The sequence below is a fragment of the Asterias amurensis genome, chromosome 17 (genome assembly GCF_032118995.1).
Source record: "Asterias amurensis chromosome 17, ASM3211899v1".
NCBI classification, from domain to species: Eukaryota; Metazoa; Echinodermata; class Asteroidea; order Forcipulatida; family Asteriidae; genus Asterias; species Asterias amurensis.
The window spans coordinates 4,441,937-4,467,532 of record NC_092664.1 but is presented as its reverse complement, the minus strand read 5'-3'; the positions used below and the strand labels follow the sequence as shown (position 1 = coordinate 4,467,532).

The 25,596-nt window shown below is 39.8% G+C and overlaps 1 protein-coding gene across 4 annotated transcripts in view; it reads right to left on the bottom strand.

Moving 5' to 3' along the window:
• LOC139949618 (uncharacterized) overlaps positions 1 to 25,596 on the bottom strand; it is a 49,426-nt gene that overhangs the window by 8,204 nt on the left and 15,626 nt on the right. For 3 of the 4 annotated variants that reach the window (XM_071948053.1, XM_071948057.1, XM_071948054.1), the window contains exons 8-28: positions 24,427 to 24,875; positions 23,771 to 23,816; positions 22,359 to 22,530; positions 21,132 to 21,403; positions 20,642 to 20,775; positions 20,081 to 20,234; positions 18,587 to 18,922; positions 16,918 to 17,289; positions 15,777 to 15,902; positions 14,072 to 14,428; positions 13,182 to 13,304; positions 12,897 to 13,000; positions 11,628 to 11,692; positions 10,627 to 10,823; positions 8,259 to 8,291; positions 7,341 to 7,475; positions 5,443 to 5,790; positions 4,636 to 4,734; positions 3,323 to 3,685; positions 2,123 to 2,224; positions 738 to 1,055 (exon numbers count right to left, since the gene is read on the bottom strand). In XM_071948053.1, coding sequence (XP_071804154.1) covers positions 738 to 1,055; positions 2,123 to 2,224; positions 3,323 to 3,685; positions 4,636 to 4,734; positions 5,443 to 5,790; positions 7,341 to 7,475; positions 8,259 to 8,291; positions 10,627 to 10,823; positions 11,628 to 11,692; positions 12,897 to 13,000; positions 13,182 to 13,304; positions 14,072 to 14,428; positions 15,777 to 15,902; positions 16,918 to 17,289; positions 18,587 to 18,922; positions 20,081 to 20,234; positions 20,642 to 20,775; positions 21,132 to 21,403; positions 22,359 to 22,530; positions 23,771 to 23,816; positions 24,427 to 24,875 — 4,305 coding nt within the window. The remainder of the gene's footprint in view (positions 1 to 737; positions 1,056 to 2,122; positions 2,225 to 3,322; positions 3,686 to 4,635; positions 4,735 to 5,442; positions 5,791 to 7,340; positions 7,476 to 8,258; positions 8,292 to 10,626; positions 10,824 to 11,627; positions 11,693 to 12,896; positions 13,001 to 13,181; positions 13,305 to 14,071; positions 14,429 to 15,776; positions 15,903 to 16,917; positions 17,290 to 18,586; positions 18,923 to 20,080; positions 20,235 to 20,641; positions 20,776 to 21,131; positions 21,404 to 22,358; positions 22,531 to 23,770; positions 23,817 to 24,426; positions 24,876 to 25,596) is intronic. The other variant, XM_071948055.1, reaches the window with a different exon arrangement.

Genomic DNA, 25,596 nt, shown 5'->3' with positions numbered 1-25,596 from the left:
AAACAAATTACGACCTGAAATTTGCAAACTACTAAAACAAGATGGGTGCTTCAACAACTTTAAAGGTAAGGTATTAACCCCTTGCATGCATGTCACGGTGCAACTGTGCCACGCACACCATTTATGTGGGTAATAGGTTTACATTTTAATGCCACATCACCTAAAATGCTTTCACTGAATAAAGCACAGTGACATTGACTAATAAAATGGCACATCCAAGATTATTCTGATGATGAAATCAGGTGAATTGGGTCAAAACCTTGGGTTTTTGGAATCCTTAATTTATTTGCATCCAATATAAATCAAGATGTAGGCTATACCACCATGACCACAAAACTAATGTGAAACTTTGATTTTCTGAAGGTAGTTGAGTTTTTGAGATCAGAAAAATCCAGAGTGAATGTGTCAATGCAGGAAGAAGAACCCCTAATAGGTATACCCAAGTCTTTGAACACCCTGTTTTATCTTGTAATTTATATGTATTATGAGTGAACAACTTGACACCCAGTTTTAAACATCTAGCCAAGATAGGTCTTGAGAGCCTGTTTGAAGGCTGGAAGACACTGTTGAAGTTCCTGGTTTGGATGGGTAGACTATTCAATAATCAGGGAGCAGCAATAGAAAAAGGACCTGTCACATGCAAGGTTGAAATCCCCAGCAACCACAAATCAATCCATAGGATGGTCCAAATAAATTGTTGATTTAAATTCAAAAGAAGAAGCTGAATATTCACTCACCACCATCATAGTTACACCACACATCTCCGCCCGTCGACGGCAACGAATCACAGGATACCGCCGATATGTCACACCCAACCAAAGCTGTATTACAGACGCCACGGCAGATTGCCTGCCGACTATTCCCTGGCGTGTTGCACTCGGGGAACAACAATGAGCACAATACTATCTCCGTCATGGCATTACAGAAAGAGGGTTTGTTCTGTTGGTAGAGACTCAAGGCGTGGGTGACGTTGTTTGAATATCTACCGGGTAGTTTCGTCATGGTGTAGGGGAGGAGGCTCGCACATTCCCCGGCTGGGATCTCTTGACACAAATCTGATATAAAAAGGAACGAAATTCACCATTACAAAAAATCTATAGACCGATCCAAGTGCTGCACGCCGCCATTAGGTTAATCACAAATAACACAATATCAAGAGAGGACGCTGTTGAACCCACACAAAGATAAAGGCGATGCGTGCGCACGTCGTGCATGACAACATACACCGCGGTTGCAAATGCCCCATATCTGCCTACCCATAATGCATTGCGGTTCTGAATCGTGATAAACCTTATTGCTGGAACGCTGGCAGTGCAAGGTTTGGTACACAAAGACATGGACAAACCATTGTTTAAAACCCATCATAACTTTCCACCATCATTACCTTCAAACTGTGTAAGTTTAATGTAAATCTGTGGACGTTTGTGTCGTATAAAAAGCACCCAAACCCTTTAATCGGAGCATGATTCGTTTCTCAGATTTCTGAAGGTTGATGTCTATTTTTGAATGCTGCAGTTCGTACGCGCTGTCAATTTCCTAAACATGGATGAACTTGACACAGAATGCACTGCCTTCCATACTTTTTATGGGGCAATTATGGTCACATGCATTGCACATGCAGTGTCATGACCAGGATTCAAACCTACACTTTGCCGCTGACAACACCAACGCTGGGGTCTGGTAAACTAGACTGCTCAGCCACAACACACCACAAAGTAACATGAGTAAGGGGTTAAACATAATATATATTTGGTTTGTGTTAAAGCCATTGGACACTTTCGGTAAACAGTATTGTCCAAGACCCACACTTCGTGCATCACAACTTATATATAAAACAACAAACCTGTGAAGGTTTAGGCTCAATTGGTCATCGGAGTTGGGAGAAAATAACAGGAAAACCCCCCTCTTGTTACCGCACGTTTCACCGTGTCATGACATGTGTTTAAAATAAATCTGTATATCTCGATATCGAGAATTGATATTGTTTTAATGTTTTCTCAAAAAGTAAAGCATTTGAAGTCTTTCATCATTACCTTCTATAAACCCTGTAAGTTATTTGTAAATCTGTGAACTTTGTTTTCTGTTCCGAAAGTGTCCAATGGCTTTAACATAATGTACTTACTACAGTCGACTTCATCTGATGGACTCCCTACACACTGTGCCACACCGTCACACATTTCATCTTGGAATACAGCCTGAATATTATTACTACACGTCACATAATCTGGAAGAGGGGAAAAAGGGAAACAACCACCAATTTAAAAATCCATACCAATGTCAGGAGACAATAAATTTTGTCGAAATTCACATTTACAGGAATTAAACACCAGACTTTCGATCCAGAAACGAAACTGCCTAGCTGGCTGATCCAGAAACGAAACTGCCTAGCTGGCTGACCAGGGCCCAATTTCAAAGCTATTTACCTGTAAGCAAATTTGGTTGCTTACTTTAGCAGAAAAATGTGCAGAAGCATGAATGTATTTCACCATGATTACTAGTGCTGGGCGAATAGTGAAATTTTGATGTTCGTATACCGCTGGCCAACTATCCGAAATTTTTTAATTTTTTTTTGCCCCTAGAGGGCGCTGTTCGTTTGTGAATGAGATCGTATGGGCGGATTGATATTAGTTTTAGACAGTGTCCCTCAGTTCATTCATAAAAACAACCGGATCTAATTTAAAGATGGCGATTTGCTTTTTCTTTTGATCGTGATTGACTCTATGTGAAGGAAAACTTTCGTAATCTTTGAACAAATTACGTCAGAAATGTCACTGTTTTAACTCTTCACGGAGGTGAGCATAGTTAAATACTTAATTTATGCTGTTTTATGCTGTCTTAATAGAAGTTTCATAAGGATTCAGACAAAACATTCCCATCAGTTGTCGCCCGACGTCCACGGATATTACGGATATTAAGAGAATATCCGGTTACTTGGTTGTAATTACAGAACTATCCGGTTTATAAATAGGTATTCGCGCCCTATGCGGATATCCGGTTAAGAAAAAAAAGGCAATCGCGGTTACGGATAGGAAAACCTATTCGCCATTAACCGGATATTCGAATAACTCGCCCAGGCCTAATGATTACTCAAGTAAGCAGAAAATGTCTAGGCCCGCACGCACGTTCACCATGGATGTCCATTGCTACATCACTTTAGTGCTTACCACGGGTTAGCCAGCATTTGCCCTTGCTTACGGTAAACAGCTTCATGAAATAGAAAGTCTGCTAAGGGATGCTCCAGAAGCACAAAACAGTCGCTTACATATTTTATGAAAATGGGCCGTGGGGTCAAAAAGAACAAAACAACCCAGATTGAACTTACCATTCTCATTCAAAACCGTCACACCAACACTGAAGCCACCATCCGTCCCCATAGAGTCACTGATAAACCTCATGTAAGCATATTGACCCACTACGAGGATATGGGAACCAGTTGGCAGGATACCAGGTAGTTGCGCAACGGCAGAGAGCCGCACGCCAGGGTCATGACCGTGTCCGAAGGATAGTGAATCCGGTGCCATGATGTTTATGACGTTGGCATCGAAGATAATTGAAGTGTCAGGTAGTCCAGTGATAAGCCATAGACAGGCCATGTTGTTTGCATAGTTACTGGGGAAGTTGTTGAGCTGTAATGTGACTGATGTGTTGTAGCTTAGAGTGTGGTTGGTTTGACCACAGGTTGAAGCTGAAGAAAAATCAAGACAAAATTGATGCATCAACAATGGAAGGCAGGGTATACCCTTGGTACATGTAATTACTTCAAAAATTAATCGCCATAAACAATTACTTGGTAAAAGCACTACCTGTTACTCACTATCCCCAGGAAATTCATGAAACAACTGAAATGTAAAAGGATTTCCTTCCTCCCCTGACTGACTGGGTTGCCAGAAAAGCGCCTCATGTGGGAACGCAGCTTTTTTTTAATTTTAAACATCAAGTAAAAACCACAAGGGGACCCAACTTGGTAAAACTGACTGAGTGAAACTAAATGTGAATGAGTCTTCTTCTTGGAGATTGCCTAGACCAGGCCCCTGTTACATAGAGCTCCTTAAAATTCAAAACGTACCAAAGCACAAAAAAATATTGCTTACCAGAGTAAAGTTAGCAGCCAAAGTACTGTCAAGTTTACTATCTGTAAGTGTACCCTGTGCAATTATGCTAAGCTGAGAAAGTTGTTAAAGACACTGAACACTATTGGTAACTGTCACAGACCAGTCTTCTCACTTGCTGTATCTCAACATGTGCATCAAATAACAAACCTGTGAAAATTTGAACTCAATCGGTCATCGAAGTTGAGAGATAATAATGAAAGAAAATAACACCCTTGTCGCACGAAGTTGTGTGCTTTCAGATGCTTAATTTCGAGAACTCAAATTCTAAATCTGAGGTCTCAAAATAAAATTTGAAAACTACGTCAAGAGGTAGCCGTTTCTCACAATGTGTTATACTATCAACCTCTCCCCATTACTCGTTACCATAAGTAATGTTTTGTGCTAAGAATTATTTTGAGTAATTACCAATAGTGTCCACTGCCTTTAGGCAACATTTGCTGCTTAAGCACCTTCATGAAATTGCACCGTCTTGTGGGCAATGTGGTACAGTCTAAGCTTTAGATAGTCTCATAAATGAACTTACCACAGTTGAATTCATCAGAATAGTCCACACAATCATAACGTTGATCACATTTCTTGTCTGCTGGTAAAACTTGTACTCCGTTATCACACACAGGAACACCTGCAAAGGAAATAGTACACAAAATATTCCTTATAATCACGTGTACTTGATAACAATAATACAATAACATAACACTATTGAAGTCTTACATAGAGCACATATCTACCAACAGGGTACTCAAGGCGCTGAGTATATACAAACTTTCAAAAAGATAGGTTATTGAAGTTATGAATTCTGAGACCCAATTATGTAGCACCTTATAAGGCTTTACAAGGTGCTACGGCGCATACAGCAGCAACAGCCAGGAACACCGGGGCGAACCCCTTCTCTTTTACATGCGTTACACAACACATGGGACCAACGGCTTTACGTACCATCCGAAGGACGAAGCAATGGTGAAGTGTCACGGCTGGGAATTCCAACCCACACTCAGCTGATCAGAAACACCAGAGTTTGAATTCGGTGCTCTCAACTGTTCGGCCCTGACACTTCCACTTCAACAATGCTGGAACCTCGCACACCTAATAATCACTGTAGTGGAAAATTACTTCTTTTCTCGAAAACTACATCACTTCAGGGGGAGCCGTTTCTCACAATGTTTCATACTATCAACAGCTCTCCATTTATCGTTATAAAGTGAGTTTTTATGCTAGCAGTGTTGTGCAGAATGGCATTGGAGAGGCTCCAGTGTTCTTGCTCACACGTGCGCCGCAGGCGGCGCCTAATGGATCGGTGTATTATTACAAGATGATAAAATTCATATCCTACCTGTTTGTTGTGTGGCTGAGATCTGGAACGATATGCCATGACTCTCATTCCAATGGCTTCCATACAAGCTGATACTAATACTCTCATCCACGCTGACTATATCCAACGGCTGCTCAACGCTCCCCATGAACTCCAGTAGCTTCCCCTGACCGAACGATAACACCAGATGCTGCTGGCCGGGTACCAGGTTAATCTTCTGAACGACGAGATAGACTCTGTGATTGGCTGGAGCTGTGATGATGTAACCGCACTGTTGGTCGTAGAGCGGGTTGTTGTTAGTGGCTACCATGGGAACGGTTAGATCCACTGAGCCTTGTGATGTCAGGGCAATGTAGCTGTCTCCACAAGCTATTTAGATTAAGTCAGAAAAGGCATAAAAACTCAGAACAGGCATCATACCATGGGGAAACTTTAAGAGCTACTGGGGCCGCAATGATCTTAAAATTTTCAAAAATCTTATTTTAATTATTAGGTTTTGTAATCGTTGAACGCCCAGGAGTATGTTTCATGGACGGATGCTACATTATATAAATTGTCATTATTATTATTATTATTATTATTATTATTATTATTATTATTATTATTATTACTATTACATAGGCTTATATTTTAAATAATACCAAGTATATATGTACAGAAACGCCATATCCATTTCTTAACAAAACTCTCATGTGCTTTGAAGACATAAAAGTCAATTAGAAATAGAAGAAAATAACAATGAAAGACATAGGGTTACAAGAAATGCCCGCTGTCAATGTATCATGTTGTGAATGCATCTGTACACAGTAAACAGTTAACCCTCCTACTGTCTGACCATTCAATATCATCTGCTGTGGTTTTGAATGGTGGATAAACTTATGCCAACCTGCAGTAAGATTTCATGTTGTGAATGCATCTACTTTAGTACAGTCAACCCTTAACTCTTTGACCATTCAATTTCATCAACCAAGGTTTGAATGATAAACTATGCCAGCCTGCAGTATGATATCATGTGGTGAATGCATCTACACACTACACAGTCAACCCTCCTACTGTCTGATCGTTAAATTTCATCCACCATGGTTTTGATTATAAACTATGCCAGCAGGCAATAATATATACTGTCTGACCATTCAATATCATCTGCTGTGGTTTTGAATGGTGGATAAACTTATGCCAACCTGCAGTAAGATTTCATGTTGTGAATGCATATACACAGTACACAGTCAACCCTCCCACTGTATGACCGTTCAATGTCATCCACCATGTTTTTGATGAGTGCAATTTGATATCATGTGCCGGCTGCATCTACACAATACACAGTCAGTTCTGTGGATAGTTGTGTCACCATACAAAACCTTGCAAGTTGAATGGTTCTATGAATAGTCAAGTATTATAGAAGTAGTAAATTATAAACTAGACCAATGGGAGACTTTTAGACGGTTCTTTTTTTTAAGTTCTCGCAAGTAGTGTGCGTGCTCAGACCTATGCATGCAATATTGCACATTTGCGGGCACGCTCATAATAATAAAAAAGGAACTTTATGTCTGCTGCCGCAAGCGTCTCAAAAGTCTCCCTTTTTTTTCTCCAGGATTTAAATAAATGTCACTTCTACAACACTTACAGTTGCCTAATATGTGTTTGTTTTTATTGCTAGGATAGTTAAGGAAATGCCTCAACCTACCTATGATGAAAACACTGTTGATTTGATATTTATGTATGTTTTTGTTTCCAGGACAGTAAAGGATATGCCTCAACTATGCACTCAATACTGCACATGTGCGCGCATGCTCAGAAACGCATAAAAAAGATGGTTAAGTCTACTGCCGCCAGCACTCTAAAGTCTCCCATTAGAGGAATACAGATCAAGGAGAAATAGTGCCCATAGGCAGTGACATAAAAAAAATATTGTTTCTTACCCACGGGACAGTTATGTTGGCCGAATACTTCATCAGTTCCGTCCAGGCAATCAGCAACCTGATTACAAACAGAGCTTTGAGGAATACAGGTTGATTGATCGCAGGAGAACTCGCTAACAAGACAGATATTAGGCACTGTGTAAATCAATAAAAAGCCAATATTAGTCCAATGTTATATTGATTAATTTATATCACTAGAGTATTGATCGTTCTTTGTTTTTACGTTTGATAAGCAAACAGCGACTAAGCTTGGAGTATCTCAAGCTTCGTGGAATACATGTCGATTGATAATATAATAATATACAGCGCTTGTAAGTTGTATAGCGCTATTCTAATGAACATGATCATAGTGCTTTACACATGAACCACTACAAACACAAAATATATACACACCAAAAAAAAGGCTGAGAAAAATATATAAAACAGAACCAGAATAAATTATTGGCAAATAAACAAAAACTCTGTAAGACAGATATAAGAACTGTGTGATCAATAAAAAGCCAATATTAGTTCAAAGCTATATTGACTAATTTTATATCCCGAGTATTGATCATTCTTTGTTTACATTTGATAAGAAAACTGTAACTAACATGACTAAAGGTCAAGCATCGCAGGAGAACTCTGTACCAAGACAGATATTAGGAGCTGTGTAATCAATAAAAGCCAATATTAGTTCAAAGCCATATTGATTAATTTATAAAGACTATTGATAACTCTTGATGATTGTATTGGATAAGCAAAGTTAAAGGTAAATCAAAATGCCAAGTTTGCTAAAAACGTTACCAATAATATTACTTTACCAATAATAACATTACATACATTAGGCGGTGTGTAATAAACAAAAGACAAATATTACTTCAATATTAAAATGATTAATTTATGTTTATAGAGTGATTTGATATGATTTGATAAAGTTACCTGATGTTGAAGGTGCTGTGGTGGGTACAAACACTATAAATAGAAAACAAACAACAAAATGGAGTAAATAAAAAAGCGTTCTACACAAAACTACAACTAAATATAAGTGAAAAGCAAAGAAAGTTATCTACTGCCTTGGAGGGCTTGGTGTGATGTTCCCAAGTCCCCGAGGCGGGACTAATGGAATAGGAACAAGAAAAGCTGGGCCTAGCTAGATTAAAGCTGCAGTTGGAACTTAAAGGGAAGGTACACGTTTGGTAATTACTCAAAACAAATATTAACTTAAAAAATGACTTGGTAATGACCATTGGAGAGCTGTTGATAGTATAAAACATTGTGGGAAACAACTCCCTCTGAAGTAACGTAGTTTTTGAGAAAAAGGTAATTTCTCACTAAAATAATAAAAGACTTCAGTCTTTTATACTTATCTGAAAGCACACAAATTCGTCCAACAAGGGCGTTTTTTCTTTTATAATTTTCTCGCAACTTTGATTACCGATTGAGCCCAAATTTTCACAGGCTTGTTATTTTATACTTATGATGAGATACACCAAGTGAGAAGACTGGTTTTTGACAATTACCAAACGTGTACCTTCCCTTTAAAGACTAAACTGAAACCCACAGTGAGTGGGTAGGGAGTGTGCGCTCACTAACCTGAATCAGGACAGGGAACCTAGAGTGACTGAGGGTATTGATGATAATAATAATATCGAAGTCTTATATAGCGCACGAATCTACCTAACAAGGTACTCAAGGCGCTGAGTATATACAAACTTTCAGAATGACAGGTTATTGCAGTGATGAATTCTGAGACCCAATTATTTAGCACCTTATAAGGGTTTACAAGGTGCTACGGCGCATTAAAGGAACACGTTGCCTTGGATCGGACGAGTTGGTCAAAACAAAAGCGTTTGTAACCGTTTTTTATAAAATGCATATGGTTGGAAAGATGTTTTAAAAGTAGAATACAATGATCCACACAAGTTTGCCTCGAAATTGCGTGGTTTTCCTTCTACTGTGCGAACTAACATGGTCGGCCATTTATGGGAGTCAAAATTTTGACCCCCATAAATGGCCGACGTGTTAGTCGACGAGGTAAAAGGAAAACCACGCAATTTTGAGGCATGTTTGTGTGGATCATTGTATTCTACTTTTACAACATCTTTCTACCCATGTGCATTTTATAACAAACGGTTACAAACGCTTTTCAAAGACCAACTCGACCGATCCAAGGCAACGTGTTCCTTTAAGCAGCCACAACCAGGAACACCGGGGCGAACCCCTTCTCTTTTCGATAAGTGCACTGGGTTCTTTTACATGTGTTACACAACACATGGGACCAACGGCTTTACGTCCCATCCGAAGGACGAAGCAATGGTTAAGTGTCTTGCTCAAGGACACGCAGTGTCACGGCTGGGGATTCGAACCCACACTCTGCTGATCAGAAAACCAGAGTTTGAATTCGGTGCTCGGCCACAACACTTCCATGACCACGACACTTCCATATGACCCAAGTCCAAGGGGTAGGGGGTTAGAGTGGGTAGGGAGTGTGCGCTCACTAACCTGAGTGAGTTTGTTGACAAGCACAGGGAACGAGGGAACCAAGCGGAGACTGATGAGGGTATAGATGAAACAAGTCTTAGGGGTATGGGATATGACCTTGGATATAGGAGAGTCCCACAATTTTGTAATTTTTGGCACATCTAGCAATGCCAGAAGTGTAGCTATTTTTTAAAACCTTGACGCTCAGGCCTAATTGTTTTCGTTGATATAACTACATAATTTAGAAGTGAATGTATTGAAATGCCTACACGTAAACACAATTCGACAAAATTTACAGTAAAAACAACAGCCTTCGAGAAAGACTCTGCTAGGGAGTGTCGTGGGAGTGCGGTTAAGAGCACCGAATCCAAACTCTGGTGTTTCTGATCAGCAGAGTGTGGGTTCAAATCCCCAGCCGTGACACTTGTGTCCTTAAGCAAGACACACGACCATTGCTTCGTCCTTCGGATGGGACGTAAAGCCGTTGGTCCCATGTGTTGTGAAACGCATATAACAGAACCCAGTGAACTTATCGAAAAGAGAAGGGGGTCCGCCCCGGTGTTCCTGGCTGGATTGGCAGCATATTGCGCCACAGCACCTTGTAAACCATTACATGGTGCTTAAGGATTAGGTCTTATATCTCAAAATTCGCCCACTCCTTGCAGTAATAATACCTGGCGCTTTGTATCCTTTGGCAAAAGGCGCGTTATAAATACGGTTATTATTATTATTATTATTATTAGGGTCAAAACGTCAGGCCATTAACTGTGTTTTGCATAAAAACATAAGCAACAAACACGCAAAGAAAAAAAATTAAGCTCCTCACCCATATGAATCACAACAGAGGTTGAGTTGACCTGGAGGAAACCCAAGCTGCCATCTTGTACTTCAGTCGTTAGTGTGTTATCAATGAGAGTTTGTACCTCACCAGGAGTTTGTGCAGTAGATGGGTATCGATTCAACTTGACGGTGAAGTCTACCGCAGTGTCTGCAGCTGTACGTGTGACGGGATCAGTAGAGGACCTATGACAATCAACAAAAACAATAACAATAATAATAGTCGGTTTTAATACAGCACTTTTCACACCTGATGAGCTTCACAAAGCGCTCCAATAGAACGTATTGAATAAGACGTTCCCGTTCAAATATCTGCCCTACAAGATGGCGTCTGCGAGCGTGTGTGTGTGTGTGCGTGCTTGTGCCGTAGAAATAAAACTGGGAACATTGCGTGCTGCGTGTTTCTTTGATGTACGCTTTAAGACGCGCATACAGTTTGACCTACAAGATGGCGACTTTCATAGCAGCAAAGGAGTTATTTAATACGGTCTATATTATTACCCCTTGTCACTGGGCCGTTTATTTAATTCCTTAAACCATCTCAGCTCCATCTACATCCACCACCCTTCCCTCTCTTTTCAGTCAAAAATTGTCATTTAAAACAATAACTCCCCTCCATAAAGGTCTCATAAAAGTGCTCTTCACTTTCTAGTGATTGCGCCTAAACCATTTGACACATTGTGAGTGTGTACCAGTTTTTACATTTTCCCGTTTGTCTCAAGGCCTCAACATACACTAAAACCCATGTCCTGGGGGAAAAAAACAATCCAAACTGTCTTTGTGGCTACAGTCTACCTTATTCACAAAATTCCTCTGCAGGCTATATGATTTCGCTCTTCCTTTCCAAACATTAGTAACCGTTTTGGGTATGTATGAATAAACCCCCCCGGGAAGTGATACAATTTCCTCCATGATCAAGATACTAATTTGTTTGAGAGCACCCTCCCGCAATCAAAAATCTGGCTCATTCTGCCTGAATGGAAATCTTACCTGAAAGCATCAACAGTTGTAGAAACATACGCCGTACCAAGACCATTACTTAAGACTGGATCAATCTGAAACCAACAAACAAATAACAGAATAATAAAACAAATCTGTAATATTTAGGTTAATGCTTAATTTATGTCTATATGGTTAAATTCACTAAAGGCTGTGTCACATCGCAGAGGTAACCAAAACGATAACGATCACGACACAAAGAGAACACATTCTATTGGTTGAATGAGCGTGTGCGAATTCTACGTGAAGCAATTCAACCAATAGAATGTGTTCTCTTTGCGTCGTGATCGTTATTAGTTTCATTATCGCTGCAGTGTGACTCGGCCTTTACAGATCTGTGTTTATCCAGAGCACCCAAACAATTTATTTATTTATTTTATTGGGGGGGGGGGGCATAGTGGTATTATTCCATGCCTTCTGCCTCTAGGACCCTGGGTTGAGTCAAGCCGGGGGGCACTGCATGGATCGGGTTTCAGTCCCTACCTGACTGTGTAGGTTTTCCCTAGAATAACTGAACTCACTGCAGTGGAAGTGTTTCAGAGCAGTTTTTTCCGTGCAGGAAAAAGGAAAAATGACTCGGTATTGAGGATATATTGAACTTAAATGCGCAGAGAGTTTCCTACAACCCCACATTTCAGGAGTGATTTAACCAAATGTATACCATCCCTTTAAACAGAAATATTGCCTAATAATTGTCTGCTGAGCAGCGATAAGCAGGAAACCAGTCATAAGTTGTACACGTAACATGGTAGTTTGGTTGGCAACCAGAATATAGTTAGCATAATTTTTGTGTCTAAGCAGTTCTATGAAACTGGGCTCTGGTGACAATGGGTTGATTGGAACCGTACACAACCCTGGAGCAATAGTTTAAAGGAACATGACAGAATTGGTTTTTGCTAAAAAAACAGTTGCTGGCAGTGTAAGCACTTTATGTACAATCCACCATAAACTGACAAACCTGTAGAAGTTCAAGATATATCAGCCATGGGTCACGCGAAAAATAGTGACAAACTGATTACACCTTTTGCATGACATGGTAGCAGAAAACAAAAAACAATAAAATTAACCCCGAGCACAAAATTATATTATTTATTTCTCATCAAATATGACATTTTAGACAGAAATATTTCAAGGGATGTTTTCTACCATCATTATCATTTAGACCGTGTGAGTTTTATGTAATACTGTGATCTTCAAGTTTTTGCTTTTTACCAATTCTGTAACATCGCTTTCAAAGAAAAGGGAACATCCAAAACTTACCGAATTGACGAACCGAGTGCTCAGTTGGACAGACTCTGGTGAGGTCAGATTCCCGAGGTCAGAGGTGAACAGGGTCAAAAGGGTCATTGACCCTGAAGCCGTTACTGTCAGGGGAAGAAACAAAAGGGTTTTATGAAAAAATGTGAAGAAGAAAACAAATTTCTGCAATGACGAAAACAAAAGTTAAACTTGCTCATTTTCCTACAATTACAGGCCTGGAATTTCATTTGACAGCAGAGCCACTTTCATTTTGCAGAGGGCACAAAATAAAATCAATGAACTTACTTTCGACACAATTAGCTTCATCGGACCAGTCAGCACAGCGAGGTTCTCCATCACATTGCCAGGTATCAGGAACACAAACCAGATGGCCACAGTCAAACTGGTCAGCCTCGCAGTCAAAAGTCACTACAAATGGAGTATACATCAAGAAAACCATTCATGAGACCATATCCATGCTTTAAGGCCCGGTCACACAGGCCTCGATAATGAAAACGAGAACGTTAAATATGCACAGCCTCGATTGGTTGAGTAAGCGTGGGCAAATTCGGCGTGAAGCAGCTCAACCAATATAATGCATTCTCTTTGCGTCGTTATCAATATCGTTTTCGCTGCAGTGTGACTCGGCTTATAGCAGAAAAAGTAGCCAAGAATAACAAAAGTATGCTAAGTACTAGATTAAGAATACTAGCTAAACTACCCTGTTCAGGTACAGTTGGTGGCTGGTATCCTGCTCATTTCTGCTTAGCAGACAATTGTTAAGCAATATTGGTAATTACTTAAACCATTGTGAGAAACGGCTTCCTCTGAAGTAGCATAGTTTCTAAAAAAAGAGAGAATTTCTAACTCGCAAATCAAATAATAAAAGACTTCAGCTGAAGCTTTTTATTTTGCATCTGAAAGCACACAAACATGACAAAGCTCTGCAACAAGTTTTTTTCTTCTTTCATTAGTCTCTGCACCTTTGATGGCCAAATGGGTTAAATTTTCACAGGTTTGTTATTTTATGTATTGGGATACACCAAGTGAGATACTGGTCTTTGACAACTACCAATGATGTCCAGTGTTTTTAAGCAGCTATCAAATTGGGCCCGAATCTTAAAAACCCACTGAAAGCAAAAAACCCAAATCTCTACACTACACTTTAATTCCCTTTTTTCAGACTTGAAACTTACCAGCGTTGTCAACATCGAAGACAGTGAAATCGAACCCTCCCGTGTCGACAGAACCGTCAGATTCAAACGAGATCCACATGAGGTTACTATTGGAAACCACAACTGGAGGCATCAACTTCCCAGACCAAACAAAGAACAGGGTGCTAAGATCATTCGGAATCCCACCATCCCCAACTGAGAATATATCAAAGTCTAACTCAGTGCTGAATGTGTCAAAGTTGATTAGAAGCTTCCTGCCCGGTTGGGAACGGATGACCCAAGTGGCGTTGGAGTTGGAGATGTAGCTACCTGTGGAATACCTTGGTGATAAGATCTGCTGGCTGCCATCAACTCCGAGGGTGATTTCTTCATGAAGGACTGAACAAAAAACAAAAATAAAAACTCTTGATGTTCAATGTCAAATTCACCTTAAAGGGACCCGTTGCCTTGGATCGGACGAGATAGTCTTTGGAAAAGCGTTTGACACCATTTGTTATAAAATGAATAAGGATAGAAAGATGTTTTAAAAGTAGAATAATGATCAACACGAATATCCCTGAAATTGCACAGCTTTAGAACTTTGCCAACTGACAAAATTTTGACTTCACAAATTAACCGTTAATTTCGACCGTGCAATTTTGAGACTATTTGTGTGGATCATTATATTCTACTTTTAAAACATTTTTTTCTAACCATATGCATTTTTTAACAAAAATGGTTTTAAACGCTTTCCAAAGATCAACTCGTCCGATCCAAGGCAACGAGTAAACTATAATACTATTTGATGTATGAAATTCGTTGAATTATAATTGTGAGTGCTTTTGCATATTATCAATAATAACACTCGCAGTTACATGTAAGTATAATATAAATTTCTAGAAACAAAAATGGTAATGGTAGTATACATGTAAAGCATCCTGCAAAATTATTTCGTCTGAACTGCCAAAGTTGACTAAAAATCAATTCAATTACATGTAGTTGTGTCTGAGAAAAGATTCATGTATGAATCATTTCTCAGATTTCTGAGGGTTGGTGTCTGTTTGTGAATGCTGCAACCAGAGATGCGGTTGGTACCCACTTTCACCTCACTATATGAACTCTTTGTTCAAGTGAGAATACTATGACAGTTTAAGGCTTTGAACTTCGCTCTGGAAGGGGAACAGCAGTTTCTCTCTGCTAAGGGGAGCTCCTAGGAAGAAAATGTAAAATTGTATTGGAACTTTGCAAAGGGCACAACAGCAATAGCACAGGGCACCACTGCAATTGCTGTTGGTGCCATGAATTGTTTCGAGGCAAGATGTTTCTTTGCTGTTTTCTTAACGGGGCCCAATTTCATGGCTCTGCTTAACGTAAGCACAGAATCGGCACTTAAGGAATGACGGCAAGCGTATTTCACGGGTTAGCGGCGAATTTTGGCTTCTGCGCGTGCGTACTCCAATTTATTAGGCATTCTATGCTTTCAAGGCTAGCGCAGAAATTCGGCGCTTGCGCATAAGCGGGGAATCGTGATCATAAGCGCAGAATTCGGCGGTAAGCAGAGCCATGAAATTGGGCCCAGGTAGAGTCTGTATTCAGCTGAAACTTTTACAGGAGACTTTTTGTGTATCTTTTGCCAACAAACAAGCAATATGTTGACAAAAACCAGACTTAAAATATTTGTTATCCAGTTACAATCTATAAAACAATCCAGTACAGCAAGTTTGCGGATTAGAATCTGAAGACTTACTTTGACAATCTTCATCTTCGCCTTGAGGGCAATCCATGACGTCATCACAACGCCATCGGAACGGAATGCAAGAAGTACCATCAGAGCATCTTGAGACAGAGTTCTGTGAACAATAACTCGCTAATCCTATAGAACAGACAAATAAAAGTAAACAATGAGGTAATATTAATACACTACAGATTGCATTGCCACCCAATTACCAGTACCTTATTCGTCTTATCATGCCAAAGAGTAAGAAACGGATAGGCGATTGATGGATCGTCCAGTGTGTTCCAGCCAACTCTCTAGAACCAGTTACCACAGACCATCCATAAGAGCCTCACCAACAGTTGATGCTTTCAAGCGAAGTCTCAAAACACATTTATTCTAGTATAAAGTTCAACTTGCTGACAATGTTCTTTTTTGTATGTGAAGCGCAATGATCATCTTTGGAATTGCACTATATAAGAACTGTTAATTAATACATGTAGAAGTCAGTTTTTTAATCGGGGAGAGTGAATGCGATTTATTTTTACACTGTGAATAAAGCACTGTACACTCGGTACTTGCCCCAAAATCTGTAGAATAAAACCACAGGCATATAACTCGGGTGTAAATCAAACCCTAAACCTTTGCCATGCTAAAGCAGATGCTCCTCCTAGACCACCGAGCTAGCCCTGCGGCTAGAGGCAATTCCAATCATATGTGTTAGCAGCAGGTACTTAAACGTTATTATAGATTTCCTTTTTTTTAATCCAGGATAGGAATACAATTTGGCGGGGTGTCGTGGCAGAGCGGATAAGAGCACCGAATTCAAGCTCTGGTGATTCTGCTCAGCAGAGTGTGGGTTTGAATCCCGGTCGTGACACTTGTGTCCCTGAGCAAGACACTTCACTATACATGTAATTGCTTCTCTTCACCCAGGGGTAAATGGGTACCTGTGAGGGCAGAGTTGGTTCTTGTGATTGATTAGCTTTGATTGCGCTAAATATTTGGCAGCACAGGCTGTATACTCCGCAGGGAGCTGAGATGGTTTAAGGAATTATTTAAGGCCCAGTGACCAGGGGTAATAATGTCGAAGCGCCATGAGCGTCACTGCGTGACAGACCTGAGGGCTATATAAGAAGCCACTATTATTATTATATTATTTTATATTTCTTACCTGTTGTACCAATTGCCTGCACCTCAGCTTGGAAACCCCTCAATTGTTCTGAACTGTCCGATTGGAAACGTAGCCACATACTACTGCTTTCAATCACTAACGGCTTAGGTGCAGTCATGCCAAACACAGCAGCTAGCGTTGACGTTCTGTTCCTCTCATCGTTTCCTTCACCGATGGTTAAGGTATCACAACAACCTTCAATCTTCACAGTCAGGAATTTGATGATGATGCGAGTGTTATGTGGGGTTGAGATGATCCAGACGCAGTCGTCTAGACCGGGGTAGAGGTTGGGGAAGTTTGGAGAGGATAGAGTTGTGTAGTCGTACAGAGCTGGGAGCGTTAAGCTGCGGTTTCCACAGGAATAATCTTCTCCTATAAATCAGAGTTGGCAAAAGATTAAATAGGAATTACGATTGGAATGTTTAACAATAATAACAATAATACCAACCGTATTTATAAAGCTCCTTCTCCGAAGAATGCAACCAAAACCTAAATACAATATTGATGGTGAAATTGAACAGATGTGTTTTTAAGAGTCCCTTAAACTGCTCTACAGAGTTCCAGCTACGGGGACCAGCAATAAAAATAGCACAGTCTCCAAATTTCTTGTTTAAACGGTTAACCATTTTAACTGTAAAAATATATAAGGAAGTCGGTTATGAAATTAACAGATGAATTTAACTGGTTTCTTTAAGCAGCTCTTTGAAATTTGGCCCAGTGCTTTGCAATGAAATGCCATCTACGAAAAACCCATATAAATCACAGACTCAAAGGCAAAGTATACCTTTGGTGTTTTGAACTATTCAATTGTTTTAGTCCTATGTAAATGTAGATGTACACAATAAATACTAACATCTGGAAATTTCATTTTAAAAGGTTGTAGCGCTTTTGAGTCATCGCCGTAAATCCGGGGTGAATATGACCTCGTAGGAAGAAAACTCCATGTGTAGGAATACACAATCTGAGAAGCATTAAAGGGTGGCTGCAGTGTTTTTTTTTTATTCATTTAAACGATTGAACATGACTTTTTAAACCTGAAATATTTTTTTATATTTTTTATTAAATGCGCAAGTATTTTAAAAATGGTTTTCAAGAGATTAGGGGAACCCACCCCGCCCCTTAAAGGGAGCCTTCATTTGCATAAACGTGACGTCATGTCGGTAACCCGAGCCGTCGGGCCCCCTGGCTGTGTGCATATAGAGACGTGTGCACTGTGTAGTCTGGTACCTAGGCGCGTGTAGTTAGGGACCAGACTCTTTTTACCGGCGATAATGTTTGAATTCCCGATGTGTCGTCGATGGTAGGGGGGCGGTAACAATCCACAAAAGGGCATGACTTATTCGCTAATTACGCAAGTCAGATATGTCGGGAATAAACAAAACACATTTTATTGATGTTCAATACATATATCAGAAATAAATGACAGCAAAATTATTTTTTGTATTCACTGCAGCATCCCTTTAAGCTTAGCTTGAACGCTTCTCAAATTCAAATTATGGACATAAGAACTTATATAGTCTTACATAACCACACTGCTTCAAAGTGAAAAGTTTCTCCAAACACTTTATACAATCAAAAGCTGCTGTAGGCTTCCAACAAGTTGACTGCCATTAATTTTAAGAGTGATGACTAAATTGCTACCTTCCATTTAAGGCTAGCTTATTCTCACCTGTTTGACATAAGACTGACGATGCATCGAGGCTTAGTGGATATGATCTACAATCAAGTACTAATGATAATTGCTGGAACAAAGCAGTACAGGCAGTAGACACCTCAAAACACATCGCCTGACATATGGTTAGACCGGTGCCATCTGCTTGGCACTCAGGCATCAAAGCAGCACATAACACAACACTAGCTTGGCTGTGACAAGACAGGAGACCAGACGACTCAGCTGTAGCCATATGAGACGCGATTGCTGATTGGCTCGTTGGGTGTGTTGTTGAGTAGGATAAGACAGAGGTGCATTGTGGGACTTGGATAGTCTCACAGGGGATATCCGAACCTATAACATAAAAAACAAAGTAGGAAGAAATGGTAACAGATTTGAAAAGACTGTCATTCCTCCATTATCAAGCAAAATTCTCAAACTCAAATTAACAAAACAAAACAAACGAAACAAAGAAAAACAGACACAACAAAATTATGTGGTAGAGAGTTCCAGTTGCATTGTGCAGCTGAAAAAAAGACCTGCTACCCCAGGGGTCAACATAGTTAGGACTAGTCCTAACTTAGGACTAGTCCTAGAAGATATACAAATTGCATGGATAGTCCTAAGTTAGGATGAGTAACTGGTCCTAACTCGAGATAAGACTTGTCCTAACTCTTTGTGAAATCCGCCCCAGGAGTGTTGAGACTTGGATTTAATGAGAAGAAGCATGGAACTTGATCAAAGATTCCTTGATGGAGTGTAACCTTGAAGTAGTTCAGAAATAACACATACGGTGCAAGTTTGAAATGGTCAAAAAACTTGAATCTTACTTAAAGACAATGGACACTATTGGTAATTGTCAAAGACCAGTCTTATCACGTGGTGTATCTCAACATATGCATAAAATAACAAACCTGTTAAAAATTTGAGCTTGATTAGTCGTAGAGTTGCGAGATGACTATGAAAGAAAAAAACACCCTTGTCACATGAAGTTGTGTGCTTTCAGGTGCTTGATTTTGAGACCTCAAATTCTTAACTTAACTTGATTCAAATTTGTGAAAAAATTACTTCTTTCTCGAAAACTACGTCACTTCAGAGGGAGCCGTTTCTCACAGTGTATTATACCATCAACCTCTCCCCATTACTCGTTACCAAGTAAGGTTTTATTTTGAGTAATTACCAAGAGTGTCCACTGCCTTTAAAGAAGCCTGAATTTTGAGCTACACGCCCTATGGTCTTGTGAATTTTTCTCCCAAATTCGAGTCCTGCACAATAACGTCTCAATGATTGTTTACATTAGTGCCCTGGACATTAGGCAATTAACATTCCTTTTTAATATTTCTCAGCTCCCTAGGGATTATATAGCCCTGAACTGCCGTGGCACTCCAGTGGCTTTTTCATACACATTATCAACCTCTACCCTCCTTGCAGGTACCCATTTATACCCCTGGGTAGAGAGAAGCAATTATAGTACACAAGTGTAATGACCGGGATTCAAACCCACACTCTTACCTGTATCAATGATGGAAGAAGCTATGTCATAGTAACCAGCCACTTTAGTGAATGTACCCTCGGAGCAATCAGTAGATGTTGAATCTATTATACCAACGAGATTCCACGCATTGGTCGTCTCATTCTGACACATTAATCCAGCTCCACTATCACCCTAAACAAGAAATATAAGTCAAATAGTAGTTTATAGAGCAATTTTTCAAGTTTTATTATATATGATGGGACGAAAAGCTGTTGGTCCTGTGTGTTGTGTATTGCATGTATAAGAACCCAGTGCACTTATCGAAAAGAGAAGGGGTTTGCCACGTTGTCCTGGTTTGGTCGGCAGCATATTGTGCCACAGCACCTTGTAAACCCATTACATGGTGCTATAAGAAAAAGGTCTCAGACGAAAATTATTTTGTGACTTGTTTTACTCATTTCTCAAAAACTACAGCACCTCAGTAAGTAACATTTGAAGGGAAGCTTTTTACTATCAATTTTTTCAAACCCTGTAAGTTTAATTTAAATCTGTGAACATTTTGAAAAAGTACCCGAATCCTTTAAAACATCTGTACTTACAAGACATGCATCAGGAGCGGTGAACTGTGCACAGATGAATTTGTCCATCAGATTGATCGATAGTGTGGAACCTGGACATATACCATCAGTAACACTGAGAACAGGTGATGTCATTAGGTTCTCATTCAAAACACCTGTCATTAAAGAATTATGATCAATTAACATTATGAAAAGCTGTTCAAGACCTCACTACCTAAAGTATCACACAAGCGTGATTGGGATACAGATACAAAATGTAAATCTAGCGCTTCTGCACACCCATATCCAATGAGGCCAAAGGCCGATTCGGATATGGGACACACATGCGCTATATTTTTCCGTACTCCAGGGCCTAATTGGATATGGGAAACAGATGCGCTGTACTTGTATGTTATAAATTTCTTACACACATCAGTGTATATGGGTCAAACCGAAATGAATTTTACATGTACATGTGAAGAAAACATGGCCTACTTTGCCTGTCCGAGCATGAGAAACTTTGAACACTCACCTCCCAGTGTACCCCATCCAGCGATGTAACAATTCTTATAATTCTCTGGCGTCCCTGTTTGTTGATCTTGTTGGAAACAAACTGGCCAGACATCGTTACTGACTATCACAGGTTCAGCTAGCTTCAGGAATGCTATGTCATTATCTAACGTCACACGATTGTACCCTGGATGTATGCGAATCGTTTCAACCGTTCGCTCAACATGGATACTTGATTGGCTGTAAGAACTTGTGATGTCACCAAATACAAGGGAGGATAACGTTCCGCCATCTCTGTAAAAAAAAAAAAACATACAAAATATCTGAAATTGAAATATTGTTGTCTGATTTTCCTTGTACTCCTAAAAATTACAAGGACCATGTACATGTACAGTGTATTCCATTCAATTCAAAGGCACATTAGTCTGGGTGTCTTTTGGACACCCTGTTTTTAATTTAAATTTAATGTAAGTGAACAATTTATTGTAAGTGAACAATTTGGACACCCAGTTTTAAAATTTCCAGCAAATTTGGACACCCTTTTACCAAATCCTGGCTAAAACCTTGACTACGGGGTAAAGCCAAAATAACATTAAGTAAAAGTAAGCAGGATAAGTGTAATAAATTGAGTATGGGCTGTTTTGATAAGCAGAAGCTTGTAAAAAAAACAGACAGACAAAGAAACAAAACAAACAGACAGACATGCACGTCTCCTAGCAAGGTTATCCCGAGTATAAAAAAATTTAATGTATTAAATACGTGCATGGTCACAGAATAAACTCACTGCATGAAATCTGGTCTTGGACTATTCCATTTTACTCGGTTTTCACCTCTTGAAATGGAATAGTCCAAAAATCCACTCCTGCATTTAGTATTTGAATAAGATTCTCTTTATTTGAATCAGAAGTCTGCGGCATTGCATGGTGAGGTATCAATATATATTTGGTTTGCGGTAACACCATGTGTGTATCTTCTTGCCAGGTAGAGTTTGTTCTTAAAGAACCGTCTTTATTTATTCTACTACCGCGGAGTAGATTTATTGGATGTTCGGGAGACTTCTCAGTTCTGAAAAGAACTGTCCTGCTTTTTAACTACTGCCCGGGGGGAAGGTATAGAAAATTGGCTTGGACTACTACTTTAGCTTATACATTTGTAGGATCGTGATTAACTGCACTACCGCGGAGTCAGTTCTTGAACTGGTCTCACATGGTGTTACTGCAAACCAAATATATACAAATCAGATTCTTACCCAATGCAACCAGCGGATGTGACCGCCCATTGCTCTCCTATGAGTGTACAACCGCATGCATGACCGGTACGGAAATTGACTGATCCATGCCATGGCCAGGTACCAACTGGTGTAACTGGTGTACTGGGTGCTGACCTGCTTGATATCCCACACTCTGGAGGATTCAACATTGCTGTCAATCACAGAAAAACAAAGCCCAAGATGATATCAATAATTTTTATAAAGCTTTGCATGTTTGTATTACAGATTATCTCCATGTATTGTAAATTAAAGACACTGGACACTATTGGTAATTGTCAAAGACCAGTCTTCCCACTTGGTTTATATCAACATATGTATAAAATAACAAACCTGTGAAAATTTGAGCTCAATTGGTCGTCAAAGTTGCAAGATAATAATGGGGGAAAATGCCCTTGTTGGACAAGTTGTGTACATGTACTTTCAGAAGCTCAAAAATCAAATTCAAATTTTTTAGTGAGAATTTACTTCTTTCTCAAACATTACATTGTACTTCAGAGGGAGCCGTTTCTCACAATGTTTTATACCATCAACAGCTCCCATTACATGTGACCAAGTGAGGTTTTATGTTACTAATTATTTAGAGTAATTACCAATAGTGTCCAGCGCTTTTAACCAAGTTTTTGTGTTAAAGGCACAGGACACAGTTGTTTTTTTGTCAAAGAATAGGGACTTTTCGTTTTCGACGACGGATTGTTCTGCGACGGTTGTTCAGCTAAACGTTGTTGTTTTCAGCACAACGAAGATTCATCCCAAGTACTGTCGTAGAAATTGAGGGACGACCGTCCTCAAAGCCGACGCATGCGCAGATGATGCCAAATGTCATATTTACATGTACCGTCGCAGAACCATCCGTCGTTGAAAACGAAAAGTCCCTAACATTACTCTGTGTATCCCAACATATGCATAAAATATCAAATCTGTCAAAATTTGGACTCAATCGAAGTTACAAGAAAGACATGTTTGAAAAAGAACCTGGACATGTGCACAAATTTATGTGCTTTTAGATGCCAAGTGAGAATACTGGTCTTTAGCAACTGACAAACATGTCTAATGTCTTCAACCCTTTGGTGCACAAGGCGGTTGCTAGCATCCTACCAAACACATCAAACTGGACTTTATATACCGCCCTCATGTGATTGTTTAGAGTGAGTGTTGAGATTTTGTTTGGTTTGATATTCAACAGTGGGTGCTGTTGTGAAGAACAAAAATAGTTGAACATGTACTTTTTTTGCTTTTGTAAAATTTAATCTGTGCACCAAAGGGTTAATTTTCAATTGAAATCATTCTGACTTTTTTTAAAAGGTTCTGAAAGCACGTAACTTTGTGCAACAAGTTTTTTTATTTAAACACATCACAAATTCAAATTGAAGGATACAGTGTGTTGCATTTACCTGGTTGTGGTGTTGTTGATGGTGAGAGAGTTGTGGGCTTATCCACCTACAAAACAAGCACGATTTAAAATAAAAAATTTAAGGAAATTATCATTAAATGCTGAACCAATTTACTACAAAACATTGTTTTACTAAAGTTGAATACTAGTAATACAAGCTAGCATTCTTGGCTCTTAGAGCTACTACATACATTTGCTTAGAGCTTAGAGCTACTACATATTTCAGCAGCAAAAATAAAAATAGCTAAGCACAAGAAAAGCATGCTTTAATAACAGAAAAAGCCTACCAGTAAAACACCACATGTCACATGTTTGAATTGTGACTGGTACCCTGTTTATGTTTGCTTAGCAGAAACTTTTTAAGCAACACTATATGCTTAAAGCCTGTGCACAAAATTGGTAACTTTGAGAACAAAAAGGCTGGCAGATTTTACATGGTTTTAAGGTTACACGATGTCATTGGATGTTTTGACTGGGCCGTGGTGACGTTTGTACGTCAAAGGTGATTAAGGACAGGAAATGACCTAGGCTTGAAACCACTCTCTTGCGTAATTCACAAGCCTCGAAGTGTGACGTCAGATGTTCAGGCTACTCTGGTTAAAGAAAGATTTATTGGTTTGGTGCAGACAAAAACACTTAAACACTGTGCGTCTTTACCTCTGATGATGTCGTTGATGCCTCGGTGGTGGTGGTAGATATAACGTCCTCTTCGGTTGTCGACTCGGGAGGGATGGGCACTGTAGTTGAAGGTGCTGCAGTTGCTTGCGCAGCGGTTGTCGGGGCAGCAGTTGTGGGGGCAGCAGTTGTGGGAGCAGCGGCTGTGGGGGCAGCAGTTGTAGGGGCTGCAGTTGTGGGGGCTGCAGTTGTGGGGGCTGCAGTTGTGGGGGCTGCAGTTGTGGGGGCAGCGGTTGTGGGGGCTGCAGTTGTTTGAGCTAAAGTACTAGGCACTGCAGTTGTAGGAGCTAAAGTACTAGGTATTACGGTGCTAGGGACTACAGTAGTTGGCATAAGAGTTGTAGGTACCTCTGGATTGGTGGTTACACCTGGTGTCATCGTGTCTGATACTGGTGGCGTCTGAGTTACAAGTGGAGTGGTCGGCAGGATTACTAAAAAACAATCAATATCATTTATTAATGTCTTGTAGAGAATAGACCATATTGAATAACCCCTTTTTTGCTATGAAAGTCACCATCTTGTAGGTCAAACTGTATGCGCGTCCAAACGCGTACATCAACGAAGCACGAAGCATTCCCGGTTTGATTTCTACGGCACATGCACACACACACCCACGCACGCGCGCACAGACACCATCTTGTAGGGTAAATATTTGAATGGTGACGTCATATTCAATACGGTCTACATGGAAAGGAAATATACTAGCACAATATCGTTGATGAACATATTGGAAATGTTGTCAGGCCCCAATTTCATAGAGCTGAACATAAAGTAGCTAAGCACAAAATAATTACGCTTACCAAAATAAGATTACCACCCAAAATACCATGTCATATGTACAATTTAAGACTGGTATCCTTCTCATTTCTGCTAAGCAGAGAATTGTTCAGCAATATTCCCTGCTTAAGCAGCTCTATGAAATTGGCCCTGGTCAGTGCTCAAAGGCATTTTCTGCAATAATAAACAAGCAGGTGAGAATGACGTGGAGGCAGCAGCAGAGGCTGTGGACTCTGTTGCCCTAGTATTGGCCTTGGTGCCCCTTCAAAAATTATAAATGCTGTGAAAATTGCCTCGCCCTCTCAAAGATGAACAGGACAAAAAAGGACCAAATTTAAAATGGTTATAAAACAAGAAGCATAATCAAAGATATGT